The following is an 18,508-nucleotide window of genomic DNA, read 5'->3' on the forward strand; positions in this document are numbered from 1 at the left end:
TTGGTGTCTCCTTCATCATCACGATCCCACCTCATTGGCGGTGGAAACTGTACTGGACTATTTGCTCTCTCTCTCCGACACTGGCCTCAAGTCGACCTCAATCAGAGTCCACCTCAGTGCCATCACTGCGTTTCATGAGCCTATCCTCGGAAAACCTCTAACGGCTCATCCCCTGGTTTCCCGGTTCATGAGAGGCCTCTTCAATGTCAAACCACCTCTGAAGCCTCCTCCAGTCGTCTGGGACCTGAATGTGGTTCTCTCAGCCTTCATGAAACCTCCGTTTGAGCCTCTTGCCACAACTTCACTCAAATTTCTTACGTGGAAGGTGCTTTTCCTCATTGCCATCACCTCTGCCAGGAGGGTTAGTGAGCTGTATGCACTGGTTGCCGACCCACCTTTCACTGTTTTTCACCATGACAAGGTGGTTCTGCGTACCCATCCTAAATTTCTGCCTAAGGTGGTCTCGGACTTCCACCTCAACCAGTCCATTGTATTGCCTGTCTTCTTCCCTAAACCCCATTCCCATCCTGGGGAACAGGTGTTACACATGCTGGATTGTAAGCGTGCCCTTGCATACTACCTTGACCGTACCAGGGCTCACCGCTCGTCTCCTCAGCTCTTTCTGACCTTCGATCCTAACCGTCTAGGTCGTCCTGTCTCTAAACGGACGCTTTCCAACTGGCTTGCTGCCTGCATTGCGTTCTGTTATGCTCGGGCCGGTCTCTCACTGGAAGGTGCTGTCACGGCCCACAGGGTCAGAGCTATGGCTGCTTCTGTGGCTTTCCTCCGCTCCACGCCCATCGAGGAAATCTGCAAGGCTGCCACTTGGTCCTCAGTTCACACGTTCACTACTCACTACTGTCTGGATGCCTTCTCCAGACGGGATGGACACTTCGGCCAATCTGTGTTACAAAATTTATTTTCCTAATGGCCAACCATCCCTCCTCCCTCTCTGTTCGCTTGGAGGTCACCCATGCGTTAAGAATATGCTGCCTGCTTGTCCTGGGATAAAGCACAGTTACTTACCGTAACAGGTGTTATCCAGGGACAGCAGGCAGATATTCTTACGTCCCACCCTCCTCCCCGGGTTGGCTTCTTAGCTGGCTTATCTTAACTGGGGACCACGCACTCCTCCGTCGGGCGGGAAGGCACTCACGCATACGCGGTGCGGCCAACTAGAACTTTCTAGTTAAAAAGGTCCGTACCGGGGCTCCGTCGGTGACGTCACCCATACGTTAAGAATATCTGCCTGCTGTCCCTGGATAACACCTGTTACGGTAAGTAACTGTGCTTTTCTCCTTATTTATCTATTTTTTAAATTATTAGCCCTATTTGTTGAACACGCTCTTCTGTTAGTGTGAGAGGTTTGGTTGCAATGTGTAAGTAATTTATTTACCATCCTCCCCCCCTCCTTTTTATGAAGCCGCATTAGCATTTTTTTATCGCCGGTCATGGCAGTAAAACTTCTGACGTTCATAGGAATTCCTATGAGCATTGGAACTTTTACTGCCACAGCCGGCAATAAAAAACACTTCATAAAAGGGGAGTTAATTTCTTGATCACTGCCCCTTTTCCTCACTCATGCAGTATGTTTCTCAATGTAATTTAAAACAAGAAAAAACTGCAGACTGGCGTACAATGATGCGGGCAAAGTTTAAAATGTGGTTAAAAACAATGCCTAAAGGCAAACGAACCAATGGACCCAACACGGTCCGTGTTTCAGGAAATACACCTTCATCAGGGGTCCCAAATGGAGAAAACCTCAATTAAAACCGCAAACAAACTTATGCCCATATGAAAGGAACTCCGGAAGGAGTCTGAACGTATGGGCATAAGCTTGTTTGCGGTTTTAATTGAGGTTTTCTCCATTTGGGACCCCTGATGAAGGTGTATTTCCCGAAACAGGCCGTGTTGGGTCCATTGGTTCGTTTGCCTTCAGTTTTTAACCACATTTTAAGTTCAATTTTAATTAATAAACTTTGCCCGCATCATTCACGCCAGCCAGTCTGCAGTTTTTTCTTGTTTTGGTTTGCTCTTGTATTTTCCACTGCAGACCCTGTTGATCTCAATGCAATTTACAATGTAGTCTAACATCATTGTGATACCATTCAATAAATAAATAACAGAAACATCCTCATAAAATATTTAATACATGGCAAACAATTATAAACTTAAATAATCCTAAAAATACTAGCTAGGCCTAATTACGTAGCCTGGTATACCTGATTTAATCTAGTCAGGCACTTGCTTTTACACTAGCACCTTACCTGAAAAATACCTGTTTTAGTCTTTCATTTAAAAAAATGAAAAAAAATAATAATTAAAAAGCTCCAGATACTCTGCCCTAGAGTAGAGGAGTGGTTTAGAAGTTTGAGGAGCTGATTCCTACTGCAGCTCCTTTGATTCTGGACAAGTCACTTAACACTTCATTGCCCCAAGTACAAAATAATTACCTGCCTAAAATATGTAAACCTTTTTGATTGTAACCACACAGAAAAAGTGGTATATAAAGTCCCATTCCCTTTAGCCTTTACAAATCAAATGCTTGTTGAACAGAAATAATTTATTTATCAATACAATAAATTATTATCTTAAAAAAAAATTACAACTGATACCAGACTATTTTGAATATTTTAAGATTTAGACTGCATTGATAATTTTATGTGCTATATGATACTAACAATGCAAAATTGGCTAACACACCTAATCCTTGGGGAGAAAAAGTCTAAGGAAATGGGGTAAATTTGTAGGTTGATAAACAATGGACATCAGTATGAGCCCTTCATAAGTGAATAAACGTGGACCTCTGGCTCAGGCAATATCTCAAAAGGTGACCAGCACCAGACCGTAGTCTAAATGAGAATAGCCTCATACATCATATAGTCCATAATATGCCAAATAAATATAAATTACAACACACTCCCAGAACCAAATAGACTTTTTTACACAAAGGAGAAGGGGTTAAGTGGACATAACACATACATTCTCTCCCTGAGAACACACCTTGTGAATAAAAACTTTCCTAATACATAAGACAATAAATATAATAAATACTATAAATATAATAAAGTGTCTGTGTGTAAAGTGCAAAAAAGGAAATAAATAAATACCTAATAATTGATTCTTAGGAAAATACAAAGTGCAGTGTGCTTCATAAAATACAAAATATATGGCAAGAATAAGACATAAAGTGCAGATGCGGAATATATGGCAAGAATGAGACACGAAGTGCAAATGCAAAAAAACCCCACTACAGGTACCTAAAAAAGGTCATGTAATATTGAAAGTGGGAGAGCAACCTATAACACCGTAAAAAATGGTATAAATATAAATATAAAGTGCGAATACAGGTCCTCACTGACAATCCATTATTGGAGTCTTATCATATAAAGTGCAAGTGCAAATCCTTGTTAACCATACATAATGTGAATAAAAACACAATTAAAGTTCATGAGCCGTAAGGCATCACAAACACACACACACTCGCACACGCCAAACAACAGTAGTAAATACGTAACTTCAATTGCTAAACACTCACACAAGTACAGACACACAACGGCTCGGATAGAGCCCAATCAAAAATATCCTAACGTCTAAAATCACTCAAGAATATCATAACATTAAGAGTCACTAATGAATATCACCACTCTATGAATCACCACTCGACAGAGCTCCGTTTCGCCACTTCGTCAGGAGCAGAGATTAATTTGAAAAAAAATATGTATATATAAAGTAGATAAGAGACCGACATAGACTGCTAAGTCTGTCGGTAGGAAAGATCCCACGAATCCAGAGCGTATTGCAATTGCAGTACCTATAATGGTACCTATAAAAATTTTGAAAATTTACCCCTCCCTCCTCAATTGGTCTTTGTAAAGATACTAGAGCAATTCTGGGGTTTTTCCCAAGCCAAATAAATTTTGTTAAAATCTTATCCAATTTTTTATAAAAAGACCCCTGAAAGAAAATTGGTATCATACCCATTTGGTAACAAACTACTGGTAAGATAATCATTTTTACAGTTTGCACTCTCCCCCACCAAGATATGCACAAAGGGTTCCATTGCTCACACATTTCTGACACTTTTTGTAATAAATTTTTTTCATTAATTTTCATAGTCTCATCCACAGTTTTTGTAATCCAAATTCCTAAGTATTTTAAACCCTCCTCTTTCCAGATAAAAGAAAATGGGTCAAATAGACTTTTTGTACAATGTACATTGAGTGGAAGCACTTCTGATTTATTCCAGTTTATTTTATATCCTGAAAATTTTCCAAATTTTTCAATCAATTCAAGCAAGTGTGGAATGGTTGTTTCCGGATTTCTCAAATAAAGTAAAATATCATCCGCATATGCTGATAATTTATATTCTCTATCCGAATGCGGAATACCCTGTATCTCCTTTACCTGTTCTATAGCTAATAATAAGGGTTCCAAAACGATATCAAAAAGCAAAGGAGATAGTGGACATCCTTGTCTAACCCCCCTCTGTAGAATGAACCGTTCTGAAAAATTATTATTAATATACAATCTAGCAGCAGGGGAGCTATACAATGCTTTTATTATTTGTATAAATCCGGATCCTATACCAAACCATTCCATTGCCTGATACATGAAGGTCCATTCCACTCTATCAAAAGCTTTCTCAGCATCTAATGAAATAGAAAATGCTAGGTCATTAATGGATTTTGTCAAATACAACATGTGATGTGCCAATCTAGTATTATGAGATAAGAACATAAGAACATAAGAAATTGCCTCCGCTGAAGCAGACCAGAGGTCCATCTCGCCCAGTGGTCCGCTCCCGCGGCGGCCCATCAGGCCCAATGCCTGAGCAGTGGTCTCAGACTATCCCTAAACCTACCTCTACTCCTATCTGTACCCCTCAATTCCTTTATCCTCCAGGAACCTATCCAAACCTTCTTTGAAGCCTTGTAACGTGCTCCGGCCTATCACAGCCTCCGGAAGTGCATTCCATGTATCCACCACCCTCTGGGTGAAAAAGAACTTTCTGGCATTTGTTTTAAACCTGTCCCCTTTTAATTTCTCTGAGTGCCCCCTTGTACTTGTGGTTCCCCATAATCTGAAAAATCTGTCCCTGTCTACCCTTTCTATACCCTTCAGGATCTTGAAGGTTTCTATCATGTCTCCTCTAAGTCTCCGCTTTTCCAGGGAGAACAGCCCCAACTTTTTTAGTCTGTCAGTATATGGGAGGTTTTCCATACCCTTTATCAGTTTAGTTGCTCTTCTCTGGACTCCCTCAAGTACCACCATGTCCTTCTTGAGGTACGGCGACCAGGACTGGACACAGTATTCCAGATGCGGGCGCACCATTGCACGATACAGTGGCAGGATGACCTCCTTCGTCCTGGTCGTGATACCCTTCTTAATGATACCTAACATTTTGTTTGCTTTTCTTGAGGCTGTGGCACACTGCGCCGACGCCTTCAAGGTTGTGTCTACCATCACTCCCAGGTCTCTTTCAAGGTTACTTACCCCTAGCAGTGATCCCCCCATTTTGTAGCTGAACATCGGATTCTTTTTCCCTACATGCATGACCTTGCATTTCCCTACGTTAAAGCTCATTTGCCACTTTTTGGCCCATTCTTCTAATGTCGTTAGGTCCCTTTGCAGATCTTCGCAGTCTTCCATGGTTTCTACCCTGCGGTAGAGTTTGGTGTCATCCGCAAATTTAATAACTTCCCAATTTGTTCCCGCCTCCAGGTCATTAATAAATATATTGAACAGGAGCGGTCCCAGCACCAACCCCTGCGGAACTCCGCTCGTGACCCATTGCCAGTCTGAGTAATGGCCCTTTACTCCAACCCTCTGTTTCCTGCCTGCCAGCCAGTTTTGATCCATCGGTGGACCTCCCCTTGCACTCCATGTTTCCACAGCTTTTTAAGCAGCCTTTCGTGTGGTACCTTGTTGAAGGCTTTTTGAAAGTCAAGGTAAATGATGTCGATGGATTCCCCTTTATCCACCTGGCTGTTTACCCCCCTCGAAGAAGTACAATAAGTTTGTGAGGCATGACCTACCCTTGCAGAAGCCGTGCTGACTCGGCTTTAGCTGTCCATTGTTTTCTATGTGTTCACAGATGCTGTCCTTAATCAGCGCTTCCATCATCTTTCCCGGGACCGAGGTCAAGCTCACCGGCCTGTAGTTTCCCAGGTCCCCCCTTGAACCCTTCTTGAAGATGGGCATGACATTTGCAATTTTCCAGTCCTCCGGGATCTCTCCAGTTTTTAAGGACAGGTTACATATTTGGCGAAGTGGCTCTGCTATTTCGTTCTTTAGTTCCTTGAGTACCCTTGGGTGAATGGCATCCGGACCTGGCGATTTGTCACTCTTTAGTCTGTCTATCTGCTTGAGGACATCCTCTTGGCTTACCTCTAGTTGGGCCAGCTTTTCATCCCGATCCCCATTTACGATGTCCTCCGGTTCCGGAATATTGGATGTGTCCTCCCTCGTGAAGACTGACGTGAAGAACTTATTTAACCTGTCAGCTATCTCTTTTTCTTCCTTTACCACTCCCTTTTTGTCTCCATCATCCAAAGGCCCCACTTCCTCCCTTGCAGGTTGCTTCCCCTTCACATATCTGAAGAACGATTTGAAGTTTGTCGCTTCCCCTGCCAGTCTCTCCTCATATTCTCTTTTAGCTTTCCTAACCACACGGTGACACTCCCTTTGGTGTTCTTTGTGCTCCTTTTGGTTGTCCTTTGTTTGGTCCTTTTTCCATTTTTTGAACGATGCTTTCTTGTCACTTATCGCCTTTTTCACTGCAGTTGTTATCCACACTGGGTTTTTTGTTCAATTTTTTTTGCACCCCTTCCTGAATCTGGGGATGTACAGGTTCTGTGCCTCATGCACCGTGCCCTTGAGTAGGGACCAGGCTTTTTCAACAGACTCCATCTTCCTTGCGTTGCTGTTGAGTTTCTTTCCCACCATATTCCTCATGCCATCATAATTCCCTTTTTTGAAGTTGAGTGCTGTCGCTGTGGTTCTTTTCACCTTTGATGATCCAATTTCCAGCTTGCACTGGATCATGTTGTGATCACTGTTTCCTAGGGGTCCTAGCACCGTCACCTCCTTTGCAGGTCCCCCTAGCCCATTGAGGATTAGGTCAAGAGTGGCATCTCCCCGTGTTGGTTCCGTGACCAGCTGATCCATGAAACAGTCCCTTGTGGTTTCCAGGAATTTGCTCTTCCTCATGCAGTTTGAGTGTCCAATACTCCAGTCTATCCCAGGGTAGTTGAAATCCCCCATCACCATCACGCTTCCGCTTTTGCATACCTGCCTCAGCTCAGCCTCCAGGTCCTGGACGAGTGCTTCCGGTTGTCCAGGTGGGCGATAGTACAGACCCAATTTTATGTCTACTCCAGTTCCTCCAGGTAGCTTAACCCATAGTGATTCCAAGTCGTCCGCCCTTACTGTTGTTTCCATCCTGGTTGAAGGTATGGAGTCCTTTATATAAAGCGCTATTCCTCCACCCTTCTTGTGTGTCCTGTCTCTCCTGTAGAGTTTATACCCTGGTATGGTCACATCCCATTTGTTGTCATCAGTCTACCACGTTTCTGTGACTCCGATTATGTCCAGGTCCTTTGTACTGGCTATGACTTCTAGTTCTCCCATTTTGGCTCTTAGGCTCCTAGCGTTAGTGTATAGACAATTTAAGTCCTGGTTGTTTGCCTTCTTCACTGGTTCTCCTCGGGTTTTGGCGCTCCCTCCAACCTTCTCATGGGTTGCCAGCCCCCGAGCATTGTTGTGTCCATTCCCATCCTGCGGTGTGTCTGTGTCGTCTTCAGCCCGCTTCCCCATGTTTGGATGACTCTCTGGCTCCTGTTGTTCTCTCTTAAGCCTGATTGCTAGGTTCGTTTGTGCATTTGCTCCCTGCATTGCGTCCTTGTGTCCTTTTTCCAAAAGTTCCCTCTCAGTCCCAAGCCCTCTTTTACAGATTTCTGGTTCAGTATCCTTGTCCGATACTTTGGTCCGATGTGTCGAGTTCAGGTCGACTGTCGGCTTTCCCCTTCTCCTCAGTTTAAAGCCAAGTCTATGCCGCTCTGGACGTTGCGTGCCAGCAACCTCGTCCCAGCTGTGCTCAGGTGCAGTCCGTCCCTTCTGTAGAGCTTGTTCTTCCCCAAAAAAGTTGTCCAGTTCCGTACAAAGTGGAAACCCTCCTCTTTGCACCATCTCCTCAGCCAACAGTTCATTGCTTGCAGCTCGGTCTGCCTCTTTGTATCCGCCCTCGGTACTGGCAGGATCTCTGAGAAGGCTATCCTCCTTGTCCTCAGCTTCAGTTTCCTCCCCAGGATCTTGAACTGCTCAGTTAATGTAGTCCTGTTGTAGCTCCTCCTGCTGACGTCGTTGGTTCCAACGTGGACTATCACCGCTGTCTCCTCTGTCTCAGCTCCGTCTAGGATTCTCTCTATTCTGTCAATGACGTCCTTCGTTCTCGCCCCCAGGAGACAAGTCACTAGTCGATCCTCTCTCCCTCCTGCTATGTGACTGTCCACTTCTCTCAGGATTGAGTCTCCCACTACAATTGCAGACTTCCCCTTCCTCAATTGTCTCTCTGGTCTCAGGTCCGTGTCAGTGGCTCGATCCGCTAATTTTTCCTCTGGGTTCTGTTGGGTCTGTTGGATCACCATATCCTCTGTCTGTCCAGATCCTCCGCAAGGTCCTACTCCCGTGGCGTCTGGTGGATTCTGCCGTCCAACTGTTGATTCCCCTCTGATGTGCTGTTTGTCCTGTGCCGCCACCATCCTGCAGGCCTCCTCGATGAATTTCTCGAGCTCTCTTACTTGCTCCGTGACGTGACTCTCTCCGGTGGTATCTTCCGTTGTCCAGCACGGTTCCTCTAAGGTGCGCAGTCCTTCCAGCTCCTGGACCCTGGCCTGCAGTCTCCCGACCTCCTTCCTCAGGCTATCCAGTTCCTGGCATCGACCGCATATGTACGCCTGCCTCCCGGAGGGGAGGTAGTCATACATATGACACTCGATGCAGTACACTGGGTAGCTCCGCTGGGTTCCTGCAGCCTCCATTTCCTTTCTCCTATGATCCCTCGATGTGTATGAGTGGTGCCCGGCGTGCAGCTAGATGAAAGGGTAGAGAGAGAAGAGAATATGAGAGAGAAGAAAAGTTGTTGTTTTTTTTTTTAAGAGGTTAGATTTTGCTGCTGGGCTCCTTTTCAAGGCTCCTTCACAAAGGCGCTCTCGCTAAGGTGAGCGCCTTTGCCGCTCGCCTTCGCCGTGCGCCGAACGGCTGGGCGCCGTTGGCTCCCTTCTTCTTAAAGGGGAGCCCGGGCCCGATGCAACCTGTGACGCGGGTGGGGGTGGGCGGAGCTAACTCTCGCGACCCCGGTCTCACAGCCTGCTCCGGCTGCCCTGCTTGCCTTCCCTTCGGCTTCCCTGCTACTGCAAAGAGAAATTGAAAATTTGAAAAGCGCCGAGGTTTGCCTCGTGCCCTGGCTCCCTTCTTCTTAAAGGGGAGCCCGGGCCCGATGCAACCTGTGACGTGGGTGGGGGTGGGCGGAGATAACTCTCGTGACCCCAGTCTCACAGCCTGCTCCGGCTGCCCTGCTTGCCTTCCCTTCGGCTTCCCTGCTACTGTCTTTCAGCTACGAAACCTGTTTGATGCATATCTATAATGAAAGGGAGAGCTTTAGCCAATCTTAATGCTAATGCCTTAGTTAAAATTTTTCCATCTACATTTATTAAAGAAATAGGTCTATAATTTGAAACCAAAGTGGGATCTTTATTTGGCTTAGGTAAAACTATAGTTATTGATTCAGCCATTGTACCTGTAATACAACCTTTATTTAGTTGTGTCTGATACAATTTTAATAAATAGGGCATTATGATGTTTTGAAATGATTTATAAAACTCCATTGTATAACCATCTCCACCTGGAGCGGATCCAACCCTAAGGGATTTCAAAGCTGTATCTAACTCTTTTAAGGATATTGGCTCCTCTAAACTTCGTTTTATATGGACGATGGGGATAGGAAGGGAGTGATTAAGGAGGATAAAGAGGTAGCTGAGAGGTTGAACACGTTCTTCTCGTCGGTTTTCACGAGTGAAGACACATCTAATATACCGGAATCAGAGGAGCTCATGAGTGGGGAACAGGCTGAAAAATTGGATCACATAGAGGTAAGTAAGGAGGATGTCCTCAAACAGATAGACAGGCTAAAATGCGGCAAATCACCGGGCCCGGACGGGATCCACCCAAGGGTTCTGAAGGAACTAAGACAAGAAATAGCGGGCACAATCCAGCATGTTTGCAACCTATCCTTGAAAACTGGTGAGGTACCAGAGGACTGGAAATTGGCGAATGTCACACCTATCTTCAAGAAGGGATCGAGGGGTGACCCCGGGAACTACAGGCCGGTGAGCCCAATTATGGGGAAGATGGTGGAAGCTATGATCAAGGACGGCATTTGCGAGCACATCGAGAAGAATGACCTATTGAGAACAAGCCAGCACGGATTCTGTAAGGGAAGGTCGTGCCTAACGAACCTTCTGTACTTCTTTGAGGGAATAAGCAGTCGGGTGGACAATGGGGAACCCATAGACATCATTTACCTCGATTTTCAAAAGGCTTTCGACAAGGTGCCACATGAAAGGCTGCTTAAGAAGCTGTGGAACCACGGGGTGGGAGGGGATGTGCACAGATGGATCAAGCACTGGTTGTCGGGCAGACTGCAGAGGGTCGAAGTAAAGGGTCAATATTCTGACTGGCGGGGAGTCATAAGTAGTGTGCCACAGGGGTCGGTGCTGGTGCCGTTACTCTTTAACATATTTATCAATGACCTGGAAAAGGAGGCAAAGTGCGAGGTTATAAAATTTGCAGACGATACCAAACTGTGCGGCAGAGTTAGGACCAGGGAGGAGTGTGAGGACCTACAAAGAAACCTGGACAAGCTGGAAGACTGGGCAAACAAATGGCAAATGCGCTTTAACGTGGACAAATGCAAGGTCATGCATATAGGGAAAAAGAACCCGTTGTTCAACTACAAATTGGGGGGGGGGTATTGTTGGGAGACGGCAGACTTGAGAGAGACTTGGGTGTGCTGGTGGATGCATCACTGAAGCCATCTGCACAGTGCGCAGCAGCCTCGAAAAAAGCCAACAGGATGCTTGGCATCATAAAGAAGGGCATAACAACCAGAACACGGGAAGTCATCATGCCATTGTATCGAGCGATGGTGCGTCCACATCTGGAATACTGCGTTCAGTATTGGTCGCCGCACCTCAAGAAGGACATGGCGGTACTTGAGAGAGTCCAAAGGAGAGCAACGAAAATGGTAAAAGGGCTGGAACACTGCCCATACGACGAGAGGTTGGATAGGCTGGGGCTCTTCTCTCTGGAGAAAAGGAGGCTCAGGAGAGATATGATAGAGACCTTCAAGATCATGAGGGGCATAGAGAGGGTGGATAGGGACAGATTCTTCAGACTGAAGGGGACAGCAAATACGAGGGGGCATTCGGAGAAACTGAAGGGAGATAGGTTCAAAACAAACGCAAGGAAGTTTTTTTTCACCCAAAGGGTCGTGGACACTTGGAATGCGCTACCGGAGGAAGTGATCAGGCAGAGTACGGTACAGGGATTCAAACAGGGATTGGACGGATTCCTGAAGGATAAAGGGATCATGGGATACTGAGGGAGGAGCTGGGATGTAACACAAGTATAGAAAGCTAACCAGGTAATGAGTATAGAAACCAAACCAGGTCGTGCATGTGCAAGACCGGAGGGTTAGGACTTCGATAGGAAGACAGGACTTAAATGAGAAACCAAGGTGGCAAGGGAGCCCCTTCTGGTGATACAGACAGGTCGTGACCTGTTTGGGCCGCCGCGGGAGCGGACTGCTGGGCAGGATGGACCTATGGTCTGACCCGGCGGAGGCACTGCTTATGTTCTTATATGTTCAGGAATCTTTGGTCCCTCCATTAACTTTAAAAAATCTAAACCTTCCTTTTCCTTTTCCGAATAAGGCTCAGAAGAATACAAATCTTTATAGAATTTTAAAAACTGTTTTATAATGGGTTCAATTTGAGACAACATTTCACCATTCTCATTCTTAATAGCAATTATTTTTGTTTTTCTTTTTTTTGCTTTAAGATAATTTGCCAGCATTCTTCCCGCCTTATTTGAATTTCCATAATACAAAGCTTGCTTTACAAATAAATCTTTTCTAATTATTTTTGAAGAAATTTTATTATATTTATCTTTAGCTTTTAAAAGTTCTTGTTGTGTCAAATAATCCCATTTTTCAATTAATTTTGATTCTAGAGACTTAACCACTTTTTCCAAATCTGTAAATTGCTTTTTTTCCTTTTTTATTTGTAAAGCTGAATAAGAAATAATTTGTCCTCTAATGTATGCTTTAAAAGCATCCCATAAAGTCTCTATTGAAATTCCTTCTGTATCATTAATTTGAAAATAATCTTTCATTTTTTCCAGAAGATTTTCACAAAAGTCATTATCTGCAAGCAATGTATTATTTAATCTCCATATAGGTCTATTTCCATTCTGATCTATTATTTTAAGTTCAATCCACACTCATGCATGATCGGATAGTATAATTGGATCAATGACAGCTTGTGTGACTTGATGTACTAACTGATTAGAAACAAAAATGTAATCTATTCTAGAAAAAGAATTATGAACCTGGGAGCAAAATGAAAATTCCCGACCATCAAAATGAAGTATACGCCAAATATCTTTTAAATCACAAGATTGTACCAAATTATCAAGGCCTAACAATTTTATAAATCTTCTCGGAATTTTATCCATCAGTGGATCCATAACAGCATTGAAATCCCCTGCTACTACTAGATTTGAAGTAGCCAGTGGAAGAATCAATTGTTGCAGAGTTTTAAAAAATTCATTCTGATTCGAATTAGGGGCATATATATTGAAGAGCGTCATGGTGGTATTTCCCATGTCCATTTCCACATATACCCACCTTCCAAGAGGATCAGCTGCCTTAAATTTAAATGAAGCAGAACATTTTTTATTTATTAATATAGCAACACCAGCTTTTTTTCCTATTGCCGAAGAAAAATAACATTGTTTGACCCAATCACCTTTTAGCTTTATAGATTCATTATTTGACAGATGGGTCTCTTGTATGCAGCATATATCAGCGTTCTGTCGTTTTAAAAATAATAATGCTTTTTTCCTTTTAATCGGGTGATTAAGACCATTAACGTTTAAAGATATTATCTTAAGATCCATTATATTCTAATATAGGTTGTAGTGTCACAATCCAAACTTTAATCTTCCTTATAAATTTCATTTTCCCATAGATAAGATAAATCAAAATATTATCTACTTTACCCAAACCCTTAAATTTTAACACCCTCCTATTCCCTCCCATATATCTACGAACACTTGGAAACGCAAATTAGATCAGGTATGACATCACTCCATAACAAGCTATAAAAATAGAATAAATTTATACCACTTACTCTACAATATTAATATAAATATTACTGTTAGAATTTAATAATCCCTATATCTCTTCTTTCTTATTTATACGGATAATTTTCATCTATCCAAAATTTGATATGTTCAACTGAATTAAATATGTAATGAAATATTCTGAATTTAAAAAAAAAAAAAATAATAATTTTTATCCAGGATAAGATTATTAAAATCTTTAAACAAACACTTTATCATCCATAACTTCAATCATTCAACACATGCATGCATTACCTTTTCTATTTCATAAAAACCGTTCCTCCAGAAATAGAAAGTAAAAATTATAATAAAAATTAAAACATAAATTAAAACCTTTCAAATTAAAACCTTTCTCTTTCCCATTCTTATTCATGTTTTAATCTTTCAAATGAAATCTTTAGTGAATCCTATCCATAAACCATTTCTTCTATATCTTGTTAAGAACTGTATCCAAAAAAGAATGGATTAAATATATATCCGAAATCATCAAGCCTATATATCCTATAAAGATGTTATTTCTTCCTATATAAATCATTTTATTTCATATTATATAGTTTATCATATATTTAATAGTCTTCCATTCCGTGTAATCTCGCTGGTATGAACGCTTTTTTTTTCTTTAAAACTTCCTCTTTAAGATCCCTTTTCTTCTTCCGTAGACGTGACGTGAAAACAACCAATCCACTTCATTTCCGGTGTAGTTCATTGGTTATAGAAAGATTTCCTGTCCTTGCACACTCCTTCGCATATTTTTTAGCGGTGTCGCAGCGATTATCATATTTCTGACATATCCATGGCGCTGAGGGAATACCTGACGGAAGGCAATTATTTTACTATTCCCATCCACTAACCAGGAAATCCGATGTTATCGATTATTTCCAAGAGTCGTGCATTGTCATTTAGGGGAAGTCAACGTTCCGCCCTCTTTCCACGTCATTCATTCATCGACATCTTCACTGGCATTCTGAGTCAGATTCCATACTCGTGATAGCGATCTTCGTTATTTTTCAAAATAAGTTGAAAATTCCATACATTCAAAGCAGTTAACTCAATCTGTATTTTTATTTACCGTATTTTCACGCATATAACGCGCGCGTTATACGCGTTTTTACCTACCGCGCATACCCCTCGCGCGTTATACAAAAATTTTTTTACATAGTTCCCACCCCGCCCGATGCCCGATTCACCCCCCCCAGCAGGACCGCTCGCACCCCCACCCCGAACGACCGCTCGCACGCGCTCCCACCCGCACCCGCATCCACGATCGGAGCAAGAGGGAGCCCAAGCCCTCTTGCCCGGCCGACTCCCCAACTCCCCGACAATATCGGGCCAGGAGGGAGCCCAAACCCTCCTGGCCACGGCGACCTCCAACCCCCACCCCGCACTACATTACGGGCAGGAGGGATCCCAGGCCCTCCTGCCCTCGACGCAAACCCCCCTCCCTCCAACGACCGCCCCCCCCAAGAACCTCCGACCGCACCCCCAGCCGACCCGCGACCCCCCTGGCCGACCCCCACGACACCCCCACCCCCCTTCCCCGTACCTTTGGTAGTTGGCCGGACAGACAGGAGCCAAACCCGCCTGTCCGGCAGGCAGCCAACGACGGAATGAGGTCGGATTGGCCCATCCGTCCCAAAGCTCCGCCTACTGGTGGGGCCTAAGGCGCGTGGGCCAATCAGAATAGGCCCTGGAGCCTTAGGTCCCACCTGGGGGCGCGGCCTGAGGCACATGGGCCCAACCCAACCATGTGCCTCAGGCCGCGCCCCCAGGTGGGACCTAAGGCTCCAGGGCCTATTCTGATTGGCCCACGCGCCTTAGGCCCCACCAGTAGGCGGAGCTTTGGGACGGATGGGCCAATCCGGCCTCATTCCGTCGTTGGCTGCCTGCCGGACAGGCGGGTTTGGCTCCCGTCTGTCCGGCCAACTACCAAAAGTACGGGGAAGGGGGGTGGGGGTGTCGTGGGGGTCGGCCAGGGGGGTCGCGGGTCGGCTGGGGGGGCGGTCGGAGGTTCTTGGGGGGAGGCGGTCGTTGGAGGGAGGGGGGTTTGCGTCGAGGGCAGGAGGGCCTGGGATCCCTCCTGCCCGTAATGTAGTGCGGGGTGGGGGTAGGGGGTCGCCGTGGCCAGGAGGGTTTGGGCTCCCTTCTGGCCCGATATTGTCGGGGAGTCGGCGGTCCTTCGGGGTGGGGGTGCAAGTGGTCCTGCCGGGGGGGGGGGGGGCAGTGCACGGAAAGTCAGGGAGGGTGAACGGAGAGTCGGGACAGCGCACGGAGAGTCGGGGCAGTGCACGGAAAGTCAGGGAGGGTGAACGGAGAGTCGGGACAGCGCACGGAGAGGCGGGGCAGTGCACGGAAAGTCAGGGAGGGTGAACGGATAGTCGGGACAGCGCACGGAGAGTCGGGGAGGGCGAAAGGAGAGTCGGGGTGGCCAGAGGAGAGTCGGGGCGGGCGAAAGGACAGTCGGGCTGCATGCGCGGTATACCCGTGAGCGCGGTATACAAAAGTTTTTGTACATAAAATCGTGGTTTCTGCGCGCTATACCCGTGTGCGCGTTTTACACGGGTGCGCGTTATCTGCATGAAAATACGGTATTTTCAGAGTTATTTTGCGATAAAAATTTAAAATAACATAAAATCCAAGCAAAAATCATTTGATATCAGTTCAATCTTAGTGAACTTGCTCAGTTCTTTATTTAAGAAGTCATTGGTTGTTCACATTGTTCTAGATATTCTGATAATTTTTTGTGATCAGTGAAATTCTGTGTTTTATTTCCCAAAGTTACTTTCATAACCGCTGGATATAGAAATCCATATCTTGCCCCTAGTGCCCTTAATTGAGGTCTTAAATTCAGTAGTTGTTTTCTTTTAAGGGCAGTTTCTCTGGCAAAATCCGGTACAATATGTATGCGTGCATCCTGATATCTTAGATTTTTATTTTCTTTAGCCAGCTGACATATTTCAACAACATGTTGATATCTTAATAATTTAAATATTAAAGTTCTTGGACCCTTTTGTGCTGCTGTTTTTTGACCCGGTATTCTGTGCGCTCTTTCTATTTCAAGAGGCACTTTGGATTTCAGAGGCAAGATTTTTGGAAGGAACTGTTCTAAGAAAGTAATGGGATCATTTTTTTCCACTCCTTCTGGCATCCCGATAATTCTTAAATTATTTCTTTTTTCCCTATTCAAACAATCTTCCAAATCTCTCTTCATTATTTCCATCTCTTTCCAAGCTTTTTTATTTTGCATAACTTCAGTATGCACCTCTTCCGATTTTTCTTCTAAATGAGTTATTTTGTTATCAATTAGGTCCACTCTTTTTGTAAGCATGGCTACATCATCAATTGCCTTTTGAAGTTGTTTTTTAATCTCAAGAACGATATCTTTTATCTGTCTTATTTCTACCATCATGTCTGGATCTCCTTCTGAAGGCAACGGAACTTTTGAAGGTTTCCCTGGTTCCGGCTTTGATCTTTTATTGCTACTTGTACCCGATCCTCCGGCTCCTGCATCGTTTTTATTTTTTTTTCCCGATGCCATTTTCTTATGATCCACCGTTTTTTCAGCGAAAATATCGGTTTTGGAGCTTTTTATTTTAAAATAAGAGCTTGTTTGACACGGAGCCCGTCTGTCACCCGACCATTTGCTTGCGTGTCCAAGCCACGTCCCCTCGACGTTAGGATATTTTTGATTGGGCTCTATCCGAGCCGTTGTGTGTCTGTACTTGTGTGAGTGTTTAGCAATTGAAGTTACATATTTACTACTGTTGTTTGGCGTGTGCGAGTGTGTGTGTGTTTGTGGTGCCTTACGGCTCATGAACTTTAATTGTGTTTATTATTCACATTATGTATGGTTAACAAGGATTTGCACTTGCACTTTATATGATAAGACTCCAATAATGGATTGTCAGTGAGGACCTGTATTCGCACTTTATATTTATATTTATACCATTTTTTACGGTGTTATAGGTTGCTCTCCCACTTTCAATATTACATGACCTTTTTTAGGTACCTGTAGTGGGGGTTTTTTGCATTTGCACTTCGTGTCTCATTCTTGCCATATATTCCGCATCTGCACTTTATGTCTTATTCTTGCCATATATTTTGTATTTTATGAAGCACACTGCACTTTGTATTTTCCTAAAAATCAATTATTAGATATTTATTTATTTCCTTTTTTGCACTTTACACACAGACACTTTATTATATTTATAGTATTTATTATATTTATTGTCTTATGTATTAGGAAAGTTTTTATTCACAAGGTGTGTTCTCAGGGAGAGAATGTATGTGTTATGTCCACTTAACTCCTTCTCCTTTGTGTAAAAAAGTCTATTTGGTTCTGGGAGTGTGTTGTAATTTATATTTATTTGGCATATTATGGACTATATGATGTATGAGGCTATTCTCATTTAGACTACGGTCTGGTGCTGGTTACCTTTTGAGATATTGCCTGAGCCAGAGGTCCACGTTTATTCACTTATGAAGGGCTCATACTGATGTCCATTGTTTATCAACCTACAAATTTACCCCATTTCCTTAGACTTTTTCTCCCCAAGGATTAGGTGTGTTAGCCAATTTTGCATTGTTTGTATTATTTTCTAGGATACCATTTAGAGTTTTTACTTGTGCTATATGATACTAAACATGTTTTTCTCATTACTTGCTTATAGCCAGAAACAACAGATAATGACGACAAAGAGGGAGACCTAAATAAGAGCCAAGAAAATGTGAGTTTGGCAATATTGTCATTAACATTTGTATTGAAAATCATTGACAAAAAAAGGGATACTGGCCCATTCAAGAATTCAGCCCAGTTCATGCCTGTAGAGCATGACCAACTTGTAAAATATCACTCCTTATCCAAGACTGTTTTTTTCACCTTCTTCTTTTATACAGTTTCTTGGGTAGATGACCATTTAAGATTCCTTACTTGGTTCACCCCAAGCACACTTCCTATCCCATATCTACTGTTAATTAGGGTATAACATACATCATGTAGAATACCTTTATAAGCAATTCTCTGCAACTGTAATTTTATAACGTCCGC

The 18,508-nt window shown here is 43.7% G+C and overlaps 1 protein-coding gene across 4 annotated transcripts in view; it reads left to right on the forward strand.

The window, feature by feature from the left end:
- The window catches only part of LOC117361545 (ecto-NOX disulfide-thiol exchanger 2-like), a 323,082-nt gene that overhangs the window by 223,081 nt on the left and 81,493 nt on the right, over positions 1 to 18,508 (forward strand). For all 4 annotated transcript variants that reach the window (XM_033947012.1, XM_033947013.1, XM_033947011.1 and 1 more), the window contains exon 12: positions 18,132 to 18,188. In XM_033947012.1, the coding sequence (XP_033802903.1) occupies positions 18,132 to 18,188 (57 nt within the window). The remainder of the gene's footprint in view (positions 1 to 18,131; positions 18,189 to 18,508) is intronic.

The sequence above is a fragment of the Geotrypetes seraphini genome, chromosome 5 (genome assembly GCF_902459505.1).
Source record: "Geotrypetes seraphini chromosome 5, aGeoSer1.1, whole genome shotgun sequence".
In the NCBI taxonomy this organism is placed as follows: Eukaryota; Metazoa; Chordata; class Amphibia; order Gymnophiona; family Dermophiidae; genus Geotrypetes; species Geotrypetes seraphini.